General features: G+C 40.4%; 1 protein-coding gene across 2 annotated transcripts in view; it reads left to right on the top strand.

The window, feature by feature from the left end:
- The window catches only part of DIXDC1 (DIX domain containing 1), a 34,601-nt gene extending 24,582 nt beyond the window's left edge, over nucleotides 1-10,019 (top strand). For both annotated transcript variants that reach the window (XM_036743272.1, XM_036743273.1), the window contains exons 14-16: nucleotides 2,330-2,438; nucleotides 4,883-4,991; nucleotides 6,599-10,019. In XM_036743272.1, the coding sequence (XP_036599167.1) occupies nucleotides 2,330-2,438; nucleotides 4,883-4,991; nucleotides 6,599-6,679 (299 nt within the window). In that variant the 3' untranslated portion in view covers nucleotides 6,680-10,019. The remainder of the gene's footprint in view (nucleotides 1-2,329; nucleotides 2,439-4,882; nucleotides 4,992-6,598) is intronic.
- Nucleotides 10,020-16,181: the final 6,162 nt, after the last annotated feature.

Here is a 16,181-nt window from a genome sequence, read left to right as displayed (position 1 = left end):
TAAGTTAAGTTCTATGAGAAAATTCTTTATCCTTTGGGTTAGTTTTGGCCATGAAGATCATTTAAAGCTACAGAATGCTTGCACCATCTAGTGGCAAGGATTCTGAAATACTTGTTTCTCCTGTCAGTGGCAGTAAACTGCTTTGTCCTTGGTTATTTATTGCATTTTTTCCTTTGTTCTTTTAGAGATTTCTGAAAGCATACCCAGATCATTGTTTGATGTTTTCCATTTCTTTTCTGTTGTGCTTCCCGGTTTTCACACCTGCTAGATACTTTATCTAGTTGCTTCTAGACCAGAAGTGCTTAACCCTTATATGTGCGTGGATAATAAATTTCAGGGGCTCTATAAAATTTGGTTGGGGAAAAAATTACATCTTTATTTTTCACTAAACTCGATAACTCAAATTTAGCATTTCTTTCAATACTGTAGTATTAGGCTTCTGCAGACTGTCAAAGGGGCCCAGGACTCCAAAAAAGTCAAGCATTTATTGAACCTCAATAGCAATAAAAATATAGAATGTTACAACCTAAAATGATAAATTTGATTCATATAAAATTTATACTAACAGATCCATTAATAATTGAGTCATCAAAATTCAAAATGCAAGGTTTTCAAAAGAATTAGAAGTTTAAATAAATACATTTTCTACAAAACAAATAGAAAACATTGATAATGAATTACACCAAACAGACCTACAAGCCTATTAGTTAGTATTTCTCCAAATCTTTGGCCCCAAGCATCTCCATTTATTCCCCTGAAGAATAATTGTCTTCATAAAATTTCAGTCTGATTCCTGGTCACAGTGGTTTACGGAATAACAAACATACGGTTTTGTAAACAGACATAGAAATTTTAAGGCCTAAATTGATTTTGTCTTTTTGTTTCTAAATCTTTGTTTCAGCCTTCCTTGGACTGATTGTTCCATTTGTCTTATCTTTGGCACTTTCCCCAGTTTAGTAAAGATTTGATGATGTAGGCTGGACTAAGTCTTTGGAAATTTTGTCACCTTTAGAAGACTAAGCAAAAGGATGAAGGGAATGAGAGAGAGAGACTGAGCAAAATATCTGTATCTTGTTATGTACATGTATAATGTATATGTACAAGCACATATACACATTTGTATAGAGAATACAGATATGCATGTGTAATATATACTTTAAAATATTTCCAACTTCCTAAATCCTGTAAACTGAGTTCTCTATTAAAACTACAAATGGTCTTTCAGTCACAATAGTGAAGAGTTGCTGATAGTACTTTCATGCTTATAATTAATATTTCACAAAGGAGTATCATCGCAGGCAGTTTTAGCAATTAGCTTTTTTGAGTATCAACTGCCAGCTAATTTAAGGTGATGACTATGCAGAAAGAGAATGGCACATTTCCAAAGTGGACTAGACAGGCCGTGGGAGGTAGTAGTTTCTCCCTCTCTGTACTTCAAACCAAGGATGTATTGTTAGGTGTGTTTGGGATATTGATTAGACTCCTTTCACTCTGAAATTCCGTGATTCTTTGATCTCCATATGAAACACCCTGGCCTGCCCTCTATCTCCTGACCCTATTTCTCCCTGTGGTCCATCTGACCTACTTCCTTCTCAAAACAATTACCCCATTTGTTCTGGATTAAATGTCCAGAGTAACTTAAGAGGAAAGTGTTCTGTAAAAACTTCAGGAGAATTTTCAGCTCTAACAGAAATTTCTGTGACTAATTTTGGGTTCCTGGGATAACAGTTTTTCAGTGGTTTCAGAGTGACCTTTCTATGAAAGTTATAGCTAGGTTATAGGTAGCTACTATTCACAATCTTCGGACAAATAAAGACGGGGAGCTCAAATGCGTATGCTCCAGAACTCCTACAGCTTGGGGGAGGGTAGGTCTTATATCTTTCAGATGGGAGCTCCTTCCTGTCTTTTAAGGACCAGGGTTCCCACAAGTCTTTATTGCCCCAATGAGTATCCTCTCCTGAATCACACAAGGATAACAAAATCATATTTTACTGCCAGTCTCCTCTTTGAGAATCTGTATGCACCTCCTCTCGTATACCTCTGCTTTCATTTGGAACTTGACTGTGTTTGTTTCTTATCAAAAACCTTGACCCCCGGCAGCACTGCTCTGAATGGATTTGGGGCTCTTGGGGGCAGAGTCCGTGTCTGAGGCATCTTTTCTCCTCATGGCCCCACTATTGGGTTCCTGTGGATCACTCTCTATGTGTATGGTGTATAGGGAGCTATGTGCCATGACCTGGCAGATGCCTGGACATGCGGATGACAAAGGTGGGGTCAGTGCAAGGGTAAAGCCGGTGTCCTAACCACATGATCATCTCTCTTTTTGCAGAGTTGCCTCATTCACAGAGTTCTCCAACCATCAACAACAATGCTTGCACTAAAGTGCTTTATTTTACTGACCGTTCTCTTACTCCCTTCATGGTCAACATACCAAAGAGGTGAGATATGGGAGGTACTGCATCCTTATAAGAAAGCAGAGGAAAACAGAGCCAGGCGTTTCCATAACAACCACTCAACCCATCTGGTAACTTGGGAATTACTTGAGAACCGCGGGTCACGACTGGTTTGAGTGGGTTGTTAGACTAGCACAGGCGACGCAGAGAGGTGGGGTCAGTGTCGCCTAACCCCGGCTTTCTTCATTTGTGCTCAAATACACAGATTTGATGGGTAATTTTAAATGGTTCCTGTTTGCTCTTTGTGTTGTTGTTGCTATTTCAAAAATCCACATTGAATGATGATAATGTTAGAATTGACCACATGATTACTGAGACAACTGAGAGGCCACATGGTGTTGTGCAAGGAGTGCTAGATTGGCGCGTCCTCAGCCTGGCTTTGCCATCTCCAGTGGGGTGGCCATGGGGAAGGAAGTTACTCTCACTGGAACTCCATTCCTCCCCCTATAAGATGAGGAGTCTGTGTTAGATGGCTGCTAAGAGTCCTTTCAGCGCTATGATTCTATCAGGAGTAGGTTAAGTACCACTCTCTTCAGGATTGACCTGAGCTGGGGATGAGGTTGGTGACTTGGATAGGGTTGAAACATTTTGTAAGGGAGCATTTGGCAACAAGGTGAGTAATGGACAGAGAACTAACCTTACCTGCTTCTCTCCTCTGACACTGCCATTGCCTGGTGCAGGTCCTCATCATCTCATGCCTGGACTATTTAATGATAACGCTCTGGTTGGTCTCCCTGCCTGGAGTCTCTCCCTACTCCAATCCATCCTATGCTCAGCTATCTAAGTGATCTTCTTAAAACACAGGTCTGAATGCCTTGACCTGCCTCTCTATCCCACTGCCATTCAACAAATTCCACTGACTCCCTATCACCTTCAGGATCAAATATAAAATTCTCTGCTTGATGTTCAAAGCCCTTGATAGCCTGACCCCTTCCTGCTTTTTGAGCCTTCTTATGCCTTATCCCACCTCTCAGCCTCTCATCACCACCACCACATAGCCTAAAACACAGTGACACTGATCTTCCTGTTCTCTGGGCATTTTCACTAGTTGTGTTCCTTGCCTGAAATTCTCTCCCTCCTCATCTTCTCCTCCTGGCCTCCTTCAAGTCCCAGCGAAAATCCCTCCTTCTATGAGAAGTCTTTCTTGATCCCCCAATGCCAGTGCTTCCCTCTGCTGATTATCTCCAGTCTATCCTATCTATAGCTTGTCCGCACATAGTTGTTTGCCTGCTGTTTCCTCCATTAGACTGAGTTCCTTGAGAGCAGGGACTGGGTTTGTTTGGTTGGTTGATTTTTGCCTCCATTTGTATCTCCAGAGCATAGCACAGTGCCTGGGGCATAGCAGACACTAAATAACCTGACTGATTGCCGGGTGAGAGTTCATATGTGTAATATAGGTAACAGCGTCCACAGAAGCCACAGGACCGACTTCCTGGGGTCCGTTTTGTCCGTTGGCCCCAAATAGGTGCTTCTCTTGTACTATGACACTACCAACCCTCACAGCTCCATCAACATGCCCTAAGATTGGAAGAGCAAGTTCTAAGTGGGTTTAGTGGAGCTCCAGTGCCAAAGTGCAGATTGCAGCCTGGAGCTGCAGGGGATTTGCTTACCCTTCTTTGCCATTGTTCTAGTAGCTGCTACTAGTCAGCCTTAAGCATTTATTTCCAAACCTTCCTAGCATCCCAGTTATTTCATTCCTCTTTAGGCATGGTTTTATCAGCATGGAAAAACACTCTTCCACTGGTGCAGGTGAAAACTTGTCCCTAACTTAGTACATAAGTCTTTGAAGCACACAGAGCTTAAGTGACATGCCAAGTGTCAGAGTCAGGACTGAACCCAAGGTGTCCTGATTAATAAGCCCAGTAGTCTATCCCCTACACCATACTGTCTCTACAGAGTAAATACAGATTGTTAGAAAACAAAACAAAACAAAACAAAAAACCTTATACCATCTACCAAGAAAAGCTGTAGAATTTGTTTTTGTCCAGAAAGTTCTTTCGGAGCTATGTTAGCTGCAAATTTTCCTTGCTACTAGCCCAGGGAATTAGGATTGTGTTGGCAGAGAAGGCCATTTTGGGCTTGCTTCCTGAGGTCACTCACTGAGTTAAATTCTAGAGGCCTCTGAGTATCATTCCCAGAGAAAAAAAACATTGGACACTCATTTGACTGCCAGTGAGGCAAACAAACCCATTTACAATTCTGAGCTCATAGCATGTATAGTATGGATCTCATTCTTCTCACTCCACCGGTTTCCCAGTGTCCACTGCTTTCTAATCGTCTGGGTTACCAGGGCCAGTGAGCCATTAAGACCATGCTACTCTTGCCTGTACTGGCCTTGGCAGCAGCTTTTGTTTAAAGTTGACATCCTCCCTTTCCACTCTATTGAGTAACAGGTTATTTTAGTATTCTCTTTAACTCCTGTGTTGCAGGTTGGGGGAGGTGACTCTGAAGGATTTTAAAGCAGCTATTGACCGGGAAGGGAATCACCGATACCACTTCAAAGCCTTGGATCCCGAGTTTGGCACTGTCAAAGAGGAGGTACAGAAGTTTCTATATAATGTCATCCGTAATCAAGAGATGAGGCCTTCCTTCCAGCCCCTTTTGTCCTTCGCCGCTAGTACTTGAGTTCACTGAAGTTTTCATTTGACCAAAGCTCAGCTTCTGGTCGAGGAAATTTCTCAGAGCCTACTTGGACCATGATTTGGTATCCCCAGATGGGATAGGTCAAGGAATTGTTAACTTTCTCTAGTGCAAGAACTTAATCACATTGACTTAGTAATTAACTTAGCTAAGCCTGTATATCAGGCTCCTATGTATGTGAACAGCCAAGCCCAAGTAAAAGCCATATATCATCCTTCGTTTTTCAAAATAAGCAAACAGACTTGGTCTTGAGCCTGAACCTCATGCTTTGGGAGTAATGGGTATCTTATGTGAATGGTGTAGTATTTCTCAAATAGTGCACTTGAAGAACATTTAAGGGAGATCAGAGAGAATAGTTCTTCCTAGGTCCTTCAGGAGCACCACAGTTTGTCGTCCCTTTTAGAATAGCACTCTCTCTCTTCAACCCGCAAAGATGAAACTGTAGTACTGTTGCTTTCCTGGAAGCAAATTCTAGGTCATGGGTGCATTGCAAGAATCCACAGCAGGGTTTCAGGTTGGAAAAAAAAATTGAAACTATAGTTTCCAAAGACAAAGATTTTCTACCATGGTGGTTCTGAATTTATCTTCTTTTTATCTCTTCTCTTAACAGAGTTTGTGATGAAAAAAAAGGCTAGTTCCAAGAAACTTGTTATGGTCGGCCTTCTTTCCTTATTTCATTACATAACCAGACCTTTAATCTTCACCTCTTTCTTTTACTTTATGCTTTTATGGCTGCACTTTCAGAACAATACGTTATTAATCCTAATAGTCTCCTGTGAGGGAGGAAAGGGCAGGAATTATGTTGTCAGTAAGACGAAAAACTAAGTGAAACTGAAAAGCTGTATATCAAAATTGAAGAATATGGAGGACTAAATAGAATTGAAGCAGTCTGGTCCCATGAAAATGAGCTGGCGTTATAAGTCTTCCTCAAGCTTAATTGAAAAGTAATTTTGCACAGAGGAAGGTCAAAACATTGTACCAGAATCTACCTTTGATGGCTGTGCCTTTCAGATTCAAGATGGCACACCTGAGACCTGTAACTTTTAGATTTTACAGTCAAAGCATCATCTTATTTGCCTTGCTCTTAGTATAATTTTGTCTTAGTGTTTCTCCATTAAGATCTTTTTTTAATATGACTTTTAAGGTGGCACTAAAACATACTTGAACAATTTGAACTGTGTACATACTATATGAAACTTCTGTCCTCAATAGGGTTCTTACTTCTATGTGGAATTTTCTGTCCTTCAGTGTCCTATGAATAAAAACTTAATTCCACACATTGCCTTAAAAAAAAGAAAGAGCAGTGTTTTTTTGGCCTGGGGTTTTTTGTTTTGTTTTGTTTTTTATCCAAAGGTATACAGCAAGTCAGTGTAATAAGGAATATAGAAGTTGAGTGCTATGTGACTTTAAACTCAAAATTTTCTTCCACAGCCTCTCTCATATTGACAAATTCATCTTGGCAGGACCCCCAGCCTTCCTCATTATTTCTCACTTCCATTCTCTAGGTCTTTCATGATGATGATGTTATTCCTGGATGGGAAGGGAAAATTGTGGCCTGGGTTGAAGAAGATCATGGAGAGAACTGACGCTGACTCCCAGACTGGGGCTTATGGAACCTGGTCACTCTCTGGCTACTTCACTCAGGAATGAGGACTCAACCCAGAACACATGGAGAGGTTTCTAGTCATGCTGCCAAAAGAGAAGCCTTTCCAAGTGAGATGACCAGAGGCCAGTCCTGCGTGTATGGCCCGGCCTGCCTGGTCCTCAACATTCCATGTCTAGATGTGGACCATGGGTTAATTTGGAGTGGTGACTCCCAGGTGTTGGGAATGCATTGTTTTGTTTTATCCTGATGACAACAACAAACCGAAGGCCTTAACTAATGTGGATGGATGATCCCTTCCAGTGAGGGGCTTGGCTGCTACTGTTCTAAATCTGGGAATCAGATGCTTCACTCCTGCATGTTACAGTATTATTTTAATTGGCCTCTATGGTTATAGCAGTTATAGTCCCAGAATTTGCACTCAAGGGCAAGGCAACCTATCAATTTTTCTGCTTCCCTGCAACTTTTGTGAACCAAGAGTACACCTGAGGTGGTACCAAAGAAGAAGGTTCCTCCTTCAAAAATTCTTTTCGATTGGATATAGATGATGCTTAGTTCATCAGACAGTGAGAGAGCTGCCCCTCCTCTGCTGTATGGTGTCTCAAATCAGTATCAAGAACTTGGACCAACTTATCAGAATTGGTTCTACAGCTTGCCCTTCAAACTGCTTCCTGGGCTATTTTGTTTTCTATGTTGCTAGTTTCCTTGGGGAACTGTTTAATTTAGAAACTGTTTACTTCTTCCAGCTGATGAACTTTGCATTCGAAAGGAATAAGGAGTAAAAGTCTCCTTAAACATTCAGGCGGGTATGGAAAGGTGCTGCTACCTATAACTTCTTGACTTTCTTTTTCCTATGATTTTCCTTGACTTTACTCAGCCATCAGTCTATTTTTTCCAGCATTCAGGGGACAGTCTTGCTGGCCCAGTATTTCTCTATGGAGCTGGTGGAGTTGGTATGCCCCCAAGGTATTGTCTTAGCCCAAGGCCAGACTTTACTTTAATGATATATTATTTATCATTGGCTGACACTTAGGGTGTAGTGAAAACCATGTGACTTATTCTGAAAGGCTGGGAGAACCACTCAGATCCTTTCTACTATATTGGACTTGAGTAGTACAGGAAAAGGTTGTTCTCTTGGGGGAAGGGAGAGGGAGTCCAGGGGGCCTGGGGGGACAAATTCCCAGATACCACATGGGAAGCTTAGTTTTCTCACCCACCAGCCAAGTGCCACCTACAACAAACCAGCCATGCTTATCAAAAGCAGGCTGACCATAACTGCCAATGTACACTGCCAAATCAGAAGAGTCCAACATCAGCTCTGGGTTCTTGACCTGTCTGTCTCCAGTTCATCTCTCATGTTCCATTCCCAAATCATTTCAGAAGACTGTCCTTTGCAGCTCTGAGATCACATCTTGTTGTTTTTATATATAGAAATGCCCTTTTTAAAATGGTTCATGTTTGAAGAATTCTTTTGTACTCATTTTGCTGTTCATTGAGAACCATGTCTATTTTTATAATATGAATGTGAGTACCCTCTGTATTGTCTCACATTCTATATGGTATTCGTTTCTAGAGAACCCAGATAGCTAGCTTTTATACAGGCTCTTCTTTCACCCTTGTGGTTAAAAAAAAATATAACAAAAACCAAGCTTTATTTTATTACAAGTGTACCAGTGACAACTAACTTCCAGTTCATTCCACACTACCTGTCATTTTTAGCATTGGAGGTAGTTTTGTGTAGGCTATTTGATTATTCCTGCAAGTGGAGTTGAGAAGATACTTTATGCCCCTCATTGTACATGTACCTCTGGTTTTCTCACAATTGAATATGTTTTCTCATCGGAAATGACTGTCAAGCAAATAGTAATTGGAAAAGTCAATGAAGAACAAGAGAAATTTCACTGCTGAAAGCAAGGAGAAGAAAATAGTGTATTCTCCATCTTTTCCAGGAAATCTGGGGGAAAAAAGGTTTATCACCAATTTCTCTGTTGCATGAATTTTAGTATTTTGCTGTGACAGCATGGTTATCAGGCCAAAATTCCGTGTATATTTCACTTGTGACCTATTTTGAATGTCTCGCAATTACAAGTTTTAACTTGTTTGTTTTACTTCAGTCAGTAGTCACACTGTTAGGTAGGATGTCTTCATTTTCAGAGAAAGCTAATTAAATCCAAGTCAAGTTTCTCCACCTTCTCCAGCCTCAATTCCCCTCCCATTTTAGTAAGGAGGCACATGGCATTGAGCCCATGTGAAAAGATGAAGTTTCTCGGAGGGGAATAAAAAGTAAACAAATTCACTTTTATCTGATTGATTCTGTGCAGCGTAGGGTAGTCACCATACACCACAACTCTCTGATTATTATTCAGTAACGGGTGCAAAAATATGATGCTGAAAGAGATAGTAGCACTCAGGGAGGAGTCATTGACTTGCCTTTGTTTTTAACAGTCTTGTTACAGAGCATTGTGAAGATATTCCAGGGCTCCTCTCTAATGACATCTTGTTCAAGGTATTGTGATAAACTACTGGTGGGATATACCTAGGGGAAGTCTATGCTGATGTTGCTTCAGTTAAGCTTGAAAAAGAAAACAGTATTCCTAGAACACCGAGAGGTGAAATCAGACTCTCGGTAGAAGAAATACTACTTGAAATTTAAACACTTTTCAAAAAAATTCAATGCCTTCTGGATAAAGACTAATCTAAGGAGGAGTTCAAAGCCCTTAAAAAGTCATCATCTTGAAACCAAAGGCTCCCCTTTCCTTGTTCTGTTCCTTAAATTAGCTGGAATCAGAACACTTTATAGTTAGTGCATATACAGCTTGGGTTCAGTATCTTTTTGCATGACAACCCTACATTTTATTTTCCAGCTCTTTAGATCTCTCCCCTCAGGATGAATTATAACAGGGAAAATTACCTCCATGTATATAAAATCCAGGAGAAATCTAATCACTCAAAAAAAGCACTTAAGTTGATTAAAATTTTTTTTCTTTTTTTTCCACAAAATGTTCATTATTTTTGCACAGTCATCCTACCTTATTGTCTGAGTTTGTCTAATATAGGTGTCACATGCTTAAGACACACCTACATAAAGTTATATTTTCTTAGAAATATGGATATTTGCAACCATTGGTTTCGAAAGAATTATTGCACATACTTCCTATTTTCTAGCACTCTCAGCAAGACTTTCCCTATGTTAATTCCAGAGGCTTCTAATTTGTCTGTTGGTGAATTGATAACCAGTCTTACCTGCCTGTATGTACTAGAGATTTGTGTGCTCTTTGGAAAAAGAAACAAGTTATAAAATAAAATGGAATTTGCAAACTAAACTCATTAACCCTGCCTCTAGTTTGTCAAGTGAAATTAATAAAAATTTAAATTTCATCATTGTTAATTTCTTCCCTCTGTCATCTGTTTGTTCTTTACTTGAAGAGGGGGAAAGGAGTTCTGGGGACATTTGAAACTGATGTCTCTTTTCCATGAGATTAAAATAAATCCACAGATTTCAGTGTTATTATCATCATTTAGGACTCAGATGCTCATAAATTAATGTGAACCTCAAATAATCTGAAAGTCAAAATTGTATTATAAAACAGAAACCCAAAGTGTGCAAAATAAATTATAAGAAAAATTCAAAAACTGCTGTTTGAGGTAACCCACAAAATTGCCACATTGTCGCCTAAAATAGTAAGCAAGCACATCTACATATTCAGTTTTAATGAATTGCTTTTTTTTAGTAGAAAATCAATTTGGTCAAATTTGACAGTTGGTATAATCATTTTTTAATCCTCTTGTATTTTCTATAATGCTTTATTTGATTAATAAATGAGCCCTTATAACTGTGGCATAAACCCCCGATGGAAAACTATATCCTATTTTAAATATGACTGCATTAACACTTATTTAAAGGATTAGCTTAATTAATTTTCCTGAGATTTGCAAAGTTACAACTGCATAGTGTAGAATTTTAAAAGTTTTCTAAGGACCATTTTTATTTCCATTCATCAGAGTGATGAACTTTTAGCAAACCTGTTGCTACTCTGGATTAACATGGCAGTTGTGGTTTAAATTCTTACCACAGGGCAATGGAGAGCTGTATGGTGGTTATAAATAGGCTGCAGCATCTTTCCAACAATGATCTCACACAGGAATTGACATACAAAAGATATCTTCCAGGAGCTGTATGATCAACAAAGGATGTGGGTCTTTCATGTACTTGAGAGTAAGGTATAACAGATGGACAACTCAAGTGATACACCAGTATCCATGTAAAGGTAAAAGTTCTAGAGGAAGACCTCATATGTGGGGTAGGAGTCCCCTAGAGGGACCTCTAGTATTTGTGGAGGATTTAGGGAAGTATGACAATATGACAGAAAATATGGACCAGCCTCAATCAGCATTGTTGGAGAAAGTACATCAGTGAGAACATAAAAACATTGAAATGTACTTTTGTAGTGTGTCCTCAGCTCTTCTAAAACAAAGGAACTACAGAGCTTCTACTACATAGCAATAAGGTGTTAGTTATAAATGTAAATTCCTCACATGAATGCACCACGAGTAAACATTTAATAATCTCACATTTACTGTCTGCTGAGCACTGTGCTAGGCCTTAGGGAAGATAGTTTGCATAATAGGACAGAGTCCCAGCCCCCAGAGTTCTTAGAGTGTAGAGTATAATCAAATGAATGCTGAACTTGGGGTCAGGAGACCTGGCTTTGAATCCTACTTCAGACATTTAGCTAGTATAAGGGAGGATGGTGCTTTACAACCCTAAAAGTTCTATGTAACTTCAAATTCAGGTACAGGTGATAAAGATAACCTTTGAGATACTTTACAACTCTGATATTCTGTGTGGGTAGGGATTCAATAGGCAAAGAGAGGAAGGAGAACATCCCATTCCGTCCCTGATGTAGGGAACAGAGCCAAAGCATGGACACGTGAGAATGGTGCATGTTCAGGGAACAGAAAATTATCTAATTTGGCTGGAATGTAGAGGAGGAACATGAGAGCTGTCTTTAAGTACTTGAAGCTGTCTTCTAGAAGAGGAATTAGATTTGTTTTTGCTAGCACTAAGAGGGCAGAAGTAGGAGCATTGGATATAAGTTTGGGGAGCAAATTTTAAAAGAAGGGAAAACTTCCAAAAGTGGAATGGTTGCTTTGGGAGGAAATTTGTTCCCCTTCACTTGAAGTCTTCCAGCAAAAGCTAGATGACCACTTGTCTGGTATGTTATAGAGGATATTCTTGGTCAGGTATGGGTTACATTAGATAGTTTATAAAATCCTTCTCACCTCTGTTTCTGTGCATGGAAGTAGTTAATATGAGATAAAGCAGGAAAAGGAAGCTAAATTATGCAGGGTCTTGAACGCCAGATAGATGTTTGCACTTTCCCTGGGGTTCACTGGCAGGTTGGGTACCCCAGAGGTGCCTCCCAGGATTCTAGGGACAATCCTATGAGTGGTTATCATTCCAAATGCCAGCTCATAAACCCCCACTGGCATGCTTCCCCTTACAATCAGCTAGTAGGTTCACTTAGTTGTTTAGCAAAGGCATTTATTCAAATGGCATAGCAAAAAACAGTAGTTATATAGCATTTTTTTTTTCCAATACAAGGGACACACTCTCCCACAAATATACCCAGAATCCAGAAAGGTGGTAGAGTGGACATGAACTTAAAATACAGTGGTAGTGAATCACGAGTACTAGGGAACCCACATGGCCAAGGCAATTTGCTATTCCAGAACTTCTGGGCCTCATAGTCCCTTCTTCAGAGGGTCATCACAAAGTTAACTTCTGGGCCTGCTCTTGGATGTGTAGTCTTTTTCTACTTTTAGTCACTACTGTCTTCAGCTGGAAGAATATCATGCCCCTTTTAGCTGGAGTACTTTAGAACTCCTTTTAGCTAAGGTAACAACCCTTACCTTAGGATTCACAAAAGCTTCTTTGACTCCCATCATAGCATCAGGTCTGAGATTATTTGTCACCTCCAGGAGATGGGAGAAGGCTTGGCTCACCTAATGAAAAATATTCTTTTATTTTTTTGTAAACTACACCATGTGACTTAGGGTGATTGGTTTTAGTTCAATCTTTTTTTTTTTTACTTGCTATTCTTCTTTGGAAATCTTACATAGAATGACTAAGGACAAAGTTATGAATTTAGTCTGTGCTCAGGAAGCACTATTCACTGTCTCAGTATCCTCTTCTTATGTAATTAAGGTATTCAAGCCTTGCACTCTTTCTAGGATGGGTAATGCCTATTTTACATCTAAAGGTTTTCTCCTTTACTCTTCAATGTTTCTATCTCTTAGCTTCCTTAGACCTTGAAGGTCTTTTTTATTTTATTTTATTTTTTTTTTGCTGAAGTCTCATTGGGACATCCCCCTTATAACGAAATTTTTAAAGCAGCCATAGCTAGAGATCATTGTCCAATAGAAGCTCAGAAAGAAATCAGACAAAAGATAGACTTAGTTCCATAGAGAAAGGCCTCCAAGAAACCATATACACTGAAAAATTGGTTCCAGATGGTTACCCTGAAGGAGCAGAAAGAATAAATGTTCCCTTCAGGGAAGAGGACAGCAGAAGCTCCAGAGATCCTCCTGAAGAAGAAGGAAGCTAAGAGCTGTTGCCAGATGGAGATGTGGAAGGAAAGGAGTCATTACGAGAGAGAGAGAGAGAGAGAGAGAGAGAGAGAGAGAGAGAGAGAGAGAGAGAGAGAGAGAGAGAGAGAGAGATGAATTGGGGCAAAGATCCATATTGCACAGATCTGAGATGTATGAGAACGATTTGGATTTATTGTTTTCATAAGTCAGGTGGATTTCACAGGTCCAGGGAAAAGTGGGACCTACCAGGAAGAAGGGCTGTTGGATTTCCTGGCTGAGAAAAAGTCGACATCTCTGTGGGAACTCGTGAGCCTTCTTCCAATGGACAAGGCTCTGTAATTCTTCGAAGTTGATTAAAGAACTTCTCCCGTTGTAAGGTGGTAGGTAAGGTGTGAAAGAGTTTACACTTCTTTTTTTGTAGATGAAGAAACTGAAGTAGAGAGAAGTTAACTGACCTGCCCAAGGCCACATATGCATAACTTAGGGCCTCTCTTCATTCAGTGACTTCCCAAGCTGAATGTAATTATATAACCCACTGCTATATAATTAATACAATTAAATGATATCTATAATTATGGGTGCACAGGCATTAGGGCCCATTTTCAGTACTTCATAACAAAATAACTGATGTCTCTCTAAGGGCACAGCTTACCTGCCATTGCTCAGGCTAACAAAATGTCAGATATAGGACTGGTTTTATTCAACCTGATAAAAAGCTAAATGGGCTTGAACTTCAGTTCCCTAGAACTGCAGGGCTGGGAAGTCCTTTGTCTCCTCGTACAGTCCTCAGTGTGGCTCAACTCTTGATATCAAGTGCTAGCTCTCTCTTCGGTCCCTAGTGAGCTCTTTTCACTGTTCCCAGGGTTAAGTTCCAGAAGTTGTTTCCTCTCTTGGGGGCTGTGTCTATGTATCCATCTGTGAAAAGTGTGTCTCTGCTTCCTCAGCTGAGCCTCAAACTTGTTCAGCCCAACTCCACTTTCTGGATGGGGCACCTTCTTCATGGAGAGTAAATCTATGCTTGTGCAATCTTTGGCTTAGAAGGCCAACTATGTGAGATTCTCTTCCTGTTGGTAGAGATTACTCAATACCCTGCTCATGGAGGGTTAGGCCAACTTGGTGAGATCTGGAGGCTTTTCTGTCTTTCAGCTTCAAGAGAAAAGATACTTACGATTCCAATCTTTTTTCACTAGATAGATACTATTGTTGAGGGGAGGAGGAAAAACACTTCTTTCTAACCTTTGTACAGGTGATCTCACAGCACAGCTCCTCCACAGACTTGATTACCTACTTCCCACTCTGGAACAACTAGATGACTTAAAGATGGGCCCCAAGAGCATGAATAATTCAACCTATAATTTTCTTGTTGATTAAGGAAGTTTTAGTTACATTTGGGTGGTAGGAAAACTCTTTTAATACCTCCTTTATATCTGTAAAATGATCATCGTTAATGTTTCTTCAGGCTCTGTATCTTATGACTTTTTCCTATAATAATTATTGAATCAAACCTAGCATGACATCTGAATGGAATCAGTTACACAATGGAAAGAAATCCTTTGGTTACACAATATTAACCTTAGGCAAGCAGGTGGGGTTAATGGTCTCATGTAATGGTTCACCATGTACTGGGTAATTTTAGCAAGAGGATCCACATTCTCTCCCCACTTCTCCCAGCCCCAAATCTCAGGCCAGGAACCCTGAGGTTGGGAGCCCCACCTGTTGGATGCTGGGGATCCTTAACTGAATTGTGGAAAGGGCACACTGCGTTTTTGAGTTGAGGGACCTGTTCACAGGATTCTACCGAGCCATTCTCTGACCTGAGAATGATGAAAGAGCAGGCCAGAGACAAAGCACCAGTAATCGGGCAGCTGTTTAATTAATTGGTTTCATTATGAGGAACAGATTTGCAAATTGGGAATTCTCCGGATCAGAATTCTACCTTGCTGAAGTGAAGACAGATTATGTACATAAATCACAAGTGGGGAGGGAGGGGGGAAGGTGGATTACAAACAATCGATCCCAGGGCTAGAGTGGTTTCCCAGGACAAATCCACAAATGGAAGACAATACAACAATTCTGGAGTCCTGTGGGAGGAACACTGCTCAAGTCCTTGGTAGGGGAGAGGGGGTGCTGTTATTTAGTGGTTCACAGGACCACACTTCTGTGACGGGGATTCGCTTCACTTCAGGTACACAGGCAGAAGGACTCCGGTGATAGTGGGCGTGCAAGGTTTGATTGACCGGTTCAAGCTGCATTGTGAGCGACTCACAAGCTGAAAAAGGCAATTCTACAAAATCTAATCTATTAACATATTCATTACACATATCAAATTGATTATTACAAAAATAGAATTCCCTCCACAGACCTGTATTTCACTATTCCACCAACAATTTCGGGAAGTGTGGTGTATTGGAATTTGTTGTTGTTTAGTCCAGTCTGACTCTGTGACCCCATTTGGGGTTTTCTTGGCAAAGATACTGAAGTAGCTTGCTATTTCCTTCTCCAGCTCATTTTACCGATGGGGAAACTGAGGCAAACAGGATTAAGTGACTTGCCCAGGGTCACCCAGCTAGTAAGTGTCTGAGACTCAGATTTTCCTGACTCCAGGATGGGCACTCGATCCCCTGTGGCCCCAGCTGCCTTGAATTAAAATCCTGATTCTGTTCTTTATTCCCTGTGTACCTTGGGCAGCACATCATTAAGACTCTCTGGGCCTCAGTTTCCTCATCTGTAAAATGGACAACTTTAAGTTTTTTTTTTCCACTTTCTAAAACTATGACCCTAAGACCATAAATAAGGGTTTTCCCCGCTCAAACACTGTGGTCTTAGCTTTTCTGTTCATGCCCAGTTGTGTTTGCCCTTCCTTCTAGAAGAGGACCACGATGGCATGACTTGCA

Source organism: Trichosurus vulpecula, chromosome 2 (genome assembly GCF_011100635.1).
Source record: "Trichosurus vulpecula isolate mTriVul1 chromosome 2, mTriVul1.pri, whole genome shotgun sequence".
Lineage (NCBI taxonomy): Eukaryota > Metazoa > Chordata > Mammalia > Diprotodontia > Phalangeridae > Trichosurus > Trichosurus vulpecula.
This window is presented reverse-complemented; position numbering and strand designations above follow the sequence as displayed.